Source organism: Nycticebus coucang, chromosome X (genome assembly GCF_027406575.1).
Source record: "Nycticebus coucang isolate mNycCou1 chromosome X, mNycCou1.pri, whole genome shotgun sequence".
In the NCBI taxonomy this organism is placed as follows: Eukaryota; Metazoa; Chordata; class Mammalia; order Primates; family Lorisidae; genus Nycticebus; species Nycticebus coucang.
This window is the reverse complement of record NC_069804.1, coordinates 29,561,339-29,571,530: the sequence shown is the minus strand read 5'-3', so window position 1 is coordinate 29,571,530 and position 10,192 is coordinate 29,561,339. Positions and strand designations below refer to the sequence as shown.

Below are 10,192 nucleotides of genomic sequence, written 5' to 3'. Positions count from 1 at the left end.
GGCACTTGGGAAACAGCAGGTGCTCTGATAAAAGGATTTTTTTCCTTCTGGGTAGATGCCCAGTAATGGGATTGTAGGATCAAATGGGAGGTCTAGCTTGTGGGGGGGGGGGGAAGGAAAAGCAGAGAGAGGGAAGGAGGGAGAGGGGTGGGGCCTTGGTGTGTGCCACACCTTCTGGGAGCAAGACATGATTGCAAGAGGGACTTTACCTAACAAATGCAATCAGTCTAACCTGGCTTATTGTACCCTCAATGAATCCCCAACAATAAAAAAAAAAACAAAAAAAAAAAACATTCTGGTCTCCACATTTTCTTCCCAGAAGCAGGAGTTAAGACAGGGGATCAGGCCTTGGGTAGAGTCAAAAGGTGAGTGCCAATTGTTAGCTTAGAGAATTACAGTTGTATAGAGGACCAAACCAGCTCTTTTAAAATGAGCAAAAACTAAAACTTCCCTTGGGTGGCGCCTGTGGCTTAGTGAGTATGGCACCAGCCCCATATACGTGCTGGATACCTTTTTCTTGGGGAAGAGAAATCTATGGTTTGTTACCTTTGCCAATAACAAAAATGTTGGAGAGGCAAATGGCAAAGCTGTTGCCATTGGCATCTTTCATGTGAACTACATCAAAAGACCCAGGATGTCTCTCTTTGTTGGTGATCACACGAATTCTTCTCAGGTTAGCACCTCCAATCACCATACACAGGTTACCCGTGTCAAACTTGATGAAATCAGTAATCTTGCCAGTCTCCAAATCAATGTGAATGGTGTCATTCACTTTGATGAGGGGATCGGGATAGAGGATGGTACAAGCATCATGGGTCACCAGATGAGGGATTCCTTTTGTGCCCACAAGATTTTTCTCACTTTGCACAACTTGCACTTGGCCTTTTCGGGTGTAATACGATGAATAGCAAAATGACCCTTCGTGTCATAAACCAGACGGAAATTCTCTCCAGTCTTGTCAATGCTGATGACATCCATAAATCCAGCAGGATAGGTTATATCAGTTCTGACCTTGCCATCGATCTTAATGACGCACTGCATACAAATCTTCTTTACTTTATCTCCTGTCAGAGCATACTTAAGCCCATACTTAGGAAAATGATGAGTGGAAGATACTCTCAGCTTGTGGGGGCTAGTGGATGGATGAGGAGCAAACACGCTGGTCAGTTTATCCAGCATCCAATGCTTTGGAGCTGCTACCTACTTCAGATGCTTCTTGGGACCATGAGCCATGACTGTGCTAGGCAAGGAAATATACGTGCATATACGGAAATATACGTGCATACACGGTGGCAGGTTCAAACCCGGCCCGGCCAAATTGCAACAAAAAAATAGCTGGCATTGTGGCGAGCGCCTGTAGTCTCAGCTACTTGGGAGGCTGAGGCAAGAGAATTGCCTAAGCTCAGGAGTTGCAGGTTGCTGTGAGCTGTGTGACGCCACGGCACTCTACGGAGAGTGATAAAGTAAGACTCTGTCTCTACAAAAACAAAACAAAACAAAACAAAAAAACTCACATGCAAAAGATTTCTTCCCTATACCAGTAAAAAAGAAACAGAAGAGCAACCCACCTTTAGCATCTTTAAAATTGATAACCCTTTACTTTAGTAGTGGCTTGAATATAATACGATTGATAGATAGACAGATATCAACATGGATGTAGATACAGAGTTCAGGTTTACTTTGGTTTACTATTGTTCACCATTTCCTTTGGTGTTTTCAGTAGGGTTTAAACCTCTGAAGAAGTTTTTCTCTAGTGCCATTTGAAATTCATGAGGTAGTTTAAATTTAGACACACTGATTTTATTAAAACTCATTGCTTTCCTTATCAGTGAATGAATGTTATGCAATTTTCAGGCGAAGTTATTTCATGTGAAGCTGAGAGGGGCTCCAGATTCAAGTACAGTACTCAATTCATTTTCTATTTGCATAAAAATATGTCACTGTAGGAATAGGTTTCTAATTTTTGGCTGTGGTTTTCGAGCCTTCTTTTTCAATGATTTATATGTTCATATTGGATGAGGCAAGCAGTTTAGAATAAGTAGAGCTACCTGGATGCATTGCTAAATGCTGGTAAAAGAATTATACAGAATAATAAATATAATGTAATACTGCATATATGTGAATTTATATGTGCTTATTTTGTGTTTATGTAATTAAAAAATTACCCATCTTTCTAGACTATAGGATATCTAGGGATATTTCTAGCATACAATTTATAATCCCTTTGGTGCGGTAGAGAAATAGAGAGAGATGTGAGTTTTGTACTGATTCCCTGGATACAGATCCACAGTTCCTTGTTTGTAATTCTGAACGCCTGAAAGCCCCGAAAAGTGTTTTTTCTTTTTGTAATGTTACTTATTTGGTGGAAAACTTTCCTTGAAACTGTTGTGAGGCTATCTATAGTCTCTATTTATCACACTTAGTGTGAAGATTTAGTAAGTTTTACTGAAGAAATATGAATCTGTGTGATTACAGGGTACTGCTGCTCAACACTCTTGGATGGCAATGTAATATATGCTGTGTACAGATACACCAGGTTATCTTACTACTTTCTGAATGATTTTGAATCCTGAATTGCATCTTGTCCCAGCTCCTAGAAGGTGCTGATGGACTTAAGTATTCTTAGTGTGTGTGAAGAGTATCAAAGCATCAGGCGTTCCAGGCTCTACCTTAAGACCCAAGAGAAAGGATTCAAGGGCATACCTTAGAGTATGTTCACCAGTGTTTTCTAAAATCAAATCTATATCACTTGGAATATATTGCTTAAAACATGAAAGAGCAGTTTCTGCACTAGTCCCATAGCTCTTAAGCTAGCGTACTAAGACACTTAATTCATGGAAAAGGTGCATCTCCTCCTAAAATATGTATTTACATTGTGAGTGTTGTGTGCATCCAGGTATGTGTACTCTTCTGTAATAGAGGACACACGGGCCAGGCCTGGTGGCTCATGCCTGTAATCCCAGCACTCTGGAAGGCTGAGACCAGTGGATTGCTTGAGTTCAGGAGTTTCAGACCAGCCTAGGCAAAAGCAAGACCCTGTCTCTACTACTAATAAAAAGAAAAATTAGCCAGGTGTTATGGAGTGTGCCTGTGGTCCTAGCTACTTGGGAGGCTGAGGCAAGAGGATCACTTCAGCCCAAGAGTTTGGGATTGCTGTGAGCTATGATGCCACAGCACTCTACCCAGTGTGACAGAGTAAGATTCTGTCTAAAAAAAAAAAAAAAAAAAAGAATAGAAAAGAAAAAGAAAGAAAGAGAGGACACATAACACATAACTTTCATCAAATTTCCAAAGGCGCCTATAACCCAGGAAAATTTGAAAACTGTTTCTTGGAATGTAGTGGAAGCAAGAAAATCATGCTGAGGGTGGACAACTGAAAGACCCAAGTGCTGTCAGAGATAATTAAATAATAGTAGCTACCATTTTATGAGCAATTACACAGGGCAGATATACCACTTGCTTTAATCCTCCACAACAAATTCACAAGGAAGCATAAGTAAATAATATGGTGTTTGCAGAAATAACTCAGTATCTTAATGTTTGAGTATTCAAACATGTTGAAAACCCCAAAACTTTGGGCTAATAGATATTATTGCTTTAAGAGCTCTACTCCCACCCCACCTGCCATCTGCAGTTCCAGCAGTAGTTGCCCTTGTGAAAAAAAGAATTCTTTGTCTTTTTTTTTTTTTTTGCAGTTTTTGGCTGGGGCTGGGTTTGAACCCACCACCTCTGGCACGTAGGGCCCGTGCCCCACCCCTTTGGGTGGGGCCGGTGCACCACCCAAAACAAACAAACAAAAAAATTCTTAAAACCTTATGTTAAGACTCTATCTTCTCTCGAATACACTGGTATAAATAACTGATTCAAACCAGAATGTTAGTAGGTAGGCTTTTAGCCCCAGAATCTTTACCTAGAGTCTTGAGCGCATTTATATATACCCTATATAACCTAAAATGATTCTCAAATTCTCACTTGGTGAGTGTGATCTGTGTAAAAAGGCCATATATTTAAGGATATACAAATTAGTCAACAAATCCCTCTTCCATTCTGTGTGCATACATGTGTCCATGAGTATATATGTGAGTATTTGTACTTCTGTGTACACACATATGCAAACCTGCTTTCACAGGTGAATTCCAAGAGAGCCTACCATTTGTCTCATTGAGAAAAAAATTGGTAATAATCCTCTTCCCATACTAACACAAAAAGATACCCTTCCTATGGAGAGAAGTTTGCCATTTGAGATAATAAATAAAAATCCCTGTACTAATAAAATCTCATGATTCAGTGGTTTGGATACAAGTCCCTGAAATCCCTCTCTTTCTGTTTCTTCACTAGGCATGGTGATGGGTATGTTTAAATTGTGTTTCAGTAATAGCCATGTGTATCCTATAGTTTACGAAGACAGAAACAACATAAAGAGGTATGTAAACACACAAAAAAAGGGGTATAGAAAAATAATACCTCCCATTTTTAGTGATAGTCGCCATTTATTGGTTGATTGCTCTATGTCAGGCATTTGTGCTAATGACTTATATATATCATATAATTTAATCATTACTATACAACCATAAAAGTATTATTAATATTTCCATTGGATAAGAGAAAAAATTAATCCAAAGGTAGAAAAGTAAGTCAATTACCCAAAGTTTCATCTGTTGAAAAATGTGACTGCATTTAGTAAAAAGGGGAAGTTGGGATTCAAATGTGACCATCAGATTTCAAAATCAGACCAACTTATAATCTGTCCTTGGGTGGCCTGACAATTCTAATGGCCAGGTGGAATGGTGCTCTTCAGCTTTTTTAAAATTTCTGGCTAACATGAGGGTGCATATGATTAGGTTACATTGTTTGCCTTTATAAGGTAAAATCCAAGTTGCAGTTGAGTCCTTCACCCAGGAAGTGTGACATACACCCCTACTTTGTACCCATTAGGTGAGAACTGACCAACCTCCCCATCTCCACTCCCCCCTTCTTGAATTTAATTGTGTTTTTCTTTGATGTGGACCTGTAGCTGATCTACTATTTTGAACATAGCATTGAATATATGGGATGCTTACTTTTCCATTCTTGAAGCACTTTACTTAGGAGAATGTTCTCCAAATCCATCCAGGGTTGAAGCAATACTCCTGCCTTACTCTCCCAAGTAGCTAGGACTACAGATGCACACCACCACACCCAGCTTAGATTTTGTTTTTATTTTAATTCATTCTTGCTTCAGCACAGCTGAATCTGAAGCTGAGTGCCATGGTGTGCAGCTTCAGTCTTAGGTACTTAGGGGGCTAAGGCAGGAGGATTTCTTGAGCCAAGAAGTTCAGGACTAACCTGGACAACATAGCCAGACCCAATCTGAAAAAACATCCCCCCCGCCCCCCAGTCTCATATGGCTTGTCTATTTCTGAAGTAGTTCTTATCTCATCAATATCTTTCCTACATTGTCTTATAAAGCCCCTGCCTACACAGGTTAAATTCACCCAGATCTGGTCACTCCTGTTCCAAGCCTCTCAGTACTTAGGTACCGATCTGTATTGTTGGAAGACAACATAAAGTGAAAGCCACAAAAAGTCTTTGATAATTCTACACTCCTCTTCCTTTTGTAAGCTGCTCAATCCAGTGAAAGAGTTAGAAGGGTGTGTGAATAAAGTCCTTCTCCTGGAAGTAAGTGGTGGATGACTGTCACTAACTATAGAAGTGTTTCAGGAACAATTTGTCATAAAGTCATCTTTTATACCTCAAAAATTTTGAAGAAGGATTAGAAAGGACCCTGGAGGGGGACGCTAGATAAAATGATATTCCTTTCTATTATTTACACTACAGGCAAAAATAAAATGTTAGTGATTTTTCATTAGTTAAAAATAATGAATCAAAACAAACTTGTCCTTTAGTTCAAACTACTCTGTTTCCCCGAAATTTTAAGGTGTGCTCTCAAAGATGCGTTAGGTCTTATTTTCAGGGGATGTCTTATCTTTCCTGTAAGTAGGTCTTATTTTTGGAGGATGTCTTATTTTTGAGAAAACAGGGTATCATTGTACTGACTATTGGTTTTTCACTAATTGCAATATTACACACGATAGCACCTCTGAGTGAAATAATATTATAGAAAATGCCATATAATTAGGCATCCCAGAGTTTAAGTGCCTGGATGAAAGTTCAGAAATCAAGGAATTTATGTTAATTTTGCACGTTTCTTTAACACCATCAGTATCAATGGATTACATATGGACCAACATTTGATAACTGGTTTCTACTGAAAAAAAATACGTATATAATCAAGTTTCTTCTAATAGATTTAACCATTAAATGTTTGCTTTGTCCCTTAATAATTATTTTTTAATTGACATGGCCTTTTAAATCCAAGTGTTACTCAGAAAAGTAAAGAAAAACACAAGAGCTAACTTGATCAGTTGTAGTTACAATAGAGCTAGGGCTTTGTGTTTCGTTTTGTTTGGATTTTTAAAAGCTATAATAGAATCAGCAGATCAGGTATCTTTGGCAATCTTTGCAGTCTACAAATAAGGTTCATTCCATTATTTTTCTATTATTGAATGTGTCTGGGGTTTTGCTCCCTACAAGCTGTGGCTCACCGAGATCTTTTCAACTGTACAGAGCAACTTGTTTCCCATCTCTTTTAGTAAAACTCCATGTGCCCTAGAAGATCCAGCTCAAAAGCCCCCAAATTCCCATACTTGGTGGTGTGATTGTCCCATTTTCTGGAACAGACTCTTTTATATGATTTCCTAATTCTTTCTTTTAATTATTTCCACTCTGTTGTTGTTGCTCAAATCTAACTGTAAGATTCCATCAAGGACTGACTTGCTCACTCCTTTTTCCTAAAGGGAGTTTTCTTGCTCTTGAGGAGCTTAGTAAGTAGTTACTAAATTGAATGAAGAAACCATCAGCTCTTGAAAATTAAAGCTAATAAGCATTAAGCTGAAACAGACATGGTTATTTATCTGTTGAAAAAACTCACTATAAAAATGGTTTCTATAAAGGATGACTGATGAGTTTAATGTACTCCCCAAATCTCTTTACCAGATTGTCAAGTACATCTCCTAAAGGCACAGGAGACTAAATGTCATGAATACACAATAAACTGTGACCTAAATCTTTGTAACAACGTTGGGGCTTTGTTGGCCCAAAGTAAGGTTGGTGGTCTGAATGGAGAAGAGATATAAGTTAGCTTAAAGGCAAAACCTGCTTGAGAGTGACATCAATCCAGTGTCAGCTGCCAGACTCTTATACTGAAAGATCTTCAGAATGAGGAGAAACAAATTGTCTGAGCAACATGGGTTTGAGTGAATGCCCCTTCACATTTCTTTCTCTTCTTCCTAATTCCCTGCACCCAGAATCCTTCTGATCTGTAATTTAGTCTCTTCAATGGACTTATTCATTAAGAGGGAGTATCCTGCTCAAATGATTGATGCTGGTTATCTTACCAGATCCATCTCCCATTTCATTTAATGAATCAGCATTCTGGTTTATAAATCAGTTTCTGGCAAGTTGGCTTAGCATCCATCACCTCTCCACAGCGTGGTTGCCCATAAGTGAGCAGATTCATTTATGTTTTCATTGCTGTAAATCTGAGGAGTGAGTGGCCCCAGGGCCTGTAGGAAAACTCCCTAAAGAAGCTTCTGTGTGACTTTGAATTAAAGGAGATAGCGCATGCTGAAATATTTTAGGAGCATAACTGTGTTTTAAGAATGATTACTTATTCTGATTATTGCAGCTCATATCACTCTATATAATTTTTTTCATCCTAATCTTTTGCTATCAGTAAGCCATAACAAAAAATAGCTTCTTATTTTTCTTATTGTATTCTTTTTTTCTTTCCCAGAAATATGGGGGTAGTGGTAGGGAAGGGAAAAGCAGATAGAGTCCACAAGAGAAGCAATCAGAACAGAAAAAGACCCATGCTCCCATGGGTGTATGCAGGCCAGGGGGTGAACTATGTATAGATGAAGGCCTGATTGGGTGTCACAGACACAGAGACTAAGGCAGTGAACTTAAAGAGGGATGGATGAAAGAAAAAGCATGAAATTTTGGCTGTTGCCTTGAACAGGAAAATTTTGAGGAACCAAACATGTCTAAGGAAAGGTTCCTTTTTATTTTTTTTTATTTAATCATAACTGTATACATTAATGCATTTATGGGGCACAATATGCTGATTGTATATACAATTTGGAATGCTTACATCAAACTGGTTAACATAGCCTTCACCTCACTTACTTATTTATTGTGTTAAGACATTTATACTCTACACTTAACAGATTTGACATATACCTTTGCAATGTGTACCATAGGTGTGGTCCCACCTTTTACCCTCCCTCCATCCAACCTTCCCCCCGCCCCCTCCTCTTCCCTCCTTCATCCTAAGGAAAGATTCTTCAAAATAATTGCAGTATGATTAACCAGTTAAAATCCTTTATCAAATGTTTTCTAGGAATCTGTGTTATTTCATTGGCTTTCTGGAGATGGAGTTACTTCTTGTTTTTGTAGGTGCATTAACAGCCTTTTAGGGGCAATATTAGAATATATAATCAGGTGATATTTGGGGCTACATTTTCAGGATTGTGTACCAAAGAGACTTAGCCCCAACTTAGATAAAATGCTGAACTTATTGTGTATTTCCCTCACGGCTGAATTTAGCTTATGGACTGGAGATATAAAAGGGCATGATAAGTCATACAGGGGCCCTGGTGGTTTTGAAAATGAAACCAAAGAGATTCAGAAATATGGGTCAAAATGATTTTAAAGTTAGATGTACTGAGACTGCCTATATGAAAGGAGAATCTTCAGGATTTTTGTTTAGATAACTTTCTCACCATCCCCACAAGAAACTAATAAAACTGCAGTTTGGTGGCACTTTTTTTACTGATTTAGAGCAGAAGATGGCAAAGTAGACAGATTTGAGGGTTCAGATGTCAAATTCCTAACCTCACGTCAAAGAAAAGATGGAAGAACTCTCAGGAAGGTCTATCAAGGATGGCACATAACATGAAATTGGAAGGCTAGAAGTTCCAGATTAGTTGCTGTGGTGCAACTAATAGCCAGATATTATTGAAGAATCTTAGCCTTCATTTCACGGATGAACACGGGCTTCATTCTCAGCATCAGTGAACCTGCTCTAGTCTGAAGAAGAGGAAGAGGCTGAAGGGCTGACTGTAAATCCAACCAGGATGCAGCTGAACCTCAGCTGCTTGAAGCCAGAGAACCCCAACCAGCACTGCCTCCAAGAGCAGCGATAAAGTGAACTTCGTCTGGAAGGCAACTTGCCCTGCCTCCCACATTTGCCACCCTCCCCAGGCCTTATAGACTCCAGTAGGAGAGAGGATGGTGTGCATCTTATGGCAGGCTTGTACTATGAGGACTTTCATCCAGTAACCACATCTTCTTACTCCTTGGAGAGGCCCTTGGCAGATCCTGATTAAGCCCTAATGAGAAGATCTGGCACAGACAGTTCCTTATGTCTTGGGTCCTAGCCTAGAACTGATGGACCATACTTTGAAACACATGCTTATACCCAACCTGGATGCATCTCCAAAGGTCCTTGAGAGAATCTAAGGGAAGGGACCATGAGTCCATGTATAGGAAGTGCTCCTAGATGTACAAAAAATATTGTTACCCCCCTTGACAGATGACTGCAAAGATTTAAGTAGATAGTGGGCAAAAATGAAGAATTTTATTCACCAGAATTTTCTCTTTTGAAGAGTGTGATGATCTCTATTAGAAGAAAAGAAGGAGAAAAAAAAATCTACATTCTCAAGGCACCGTACTCAGCAAGGAGGGCTGAGGGCAGGTGTCCCTGAATGCCAAAGAAGGTGTTAAAAAGTAAGGCAGGGTAGCAGCTTCACTCTTGTTGACAGAGAGCAGTAAGATTAGGATTTTAGTCACCCAAGAGCAGGAAACATAGGAAAGGAAGAGAAATCTGTAAAGAATTAGGGGCACAGTCTTCTGGATAATATTCTAAAGAAATACTGCCCCTTGCAATTCTGTCATATGGAGGATACCTGTTTTAACAATCTGCATTCTTTCCTCTATGACTTCCCTTTTTACTGAGAATAAAATACAAACTTCTCATCATGGTTTGCAAGGCTTTATCTCATCCAACCCCTGGCATCTTCTTCAACTTGATTCAGGGCTCTCTTCCCTCTTTACTTCTATCCAGCCCAGTAAGCCTGAGGTTCCTCCATCT

At 39.2% G+C, this 10,192-nt stretch overlaps 1 protein-coding gene across 1 annotated transcript; it reads right to left on the bottom strand.

The window, feature by feature from the left end:
• Window positions 1–507: 507 nt before the first annotated feature.
• On the bottom strand, window positions 508–1,179 carry LOC128577944 (40S ribosomal protein S4-like). Its single transcript, XM_053580296.1, has one exon. It carries the CDS (start codon window positions 1,177–1,179, stop codon window positions 817–819), a length of 363 nt encoding a protein of 120 aa, XP_053436271.1. The 3' UTR covers window positions 508–816.
• Between the last annotated feature and the right edge of the window lie 9,013 nt (window positions 1,180–10,192).

Bases quoted from the DNA above. Each gene is read 5' to 3' on its own strand.
- LOC128577944 (XM_053580296.1), bottom strand. From the start codon at position 1,179: ATGCTGGATAAACTGACCAGCGTGTTTGCTCCTCATCCATCCACTAGC.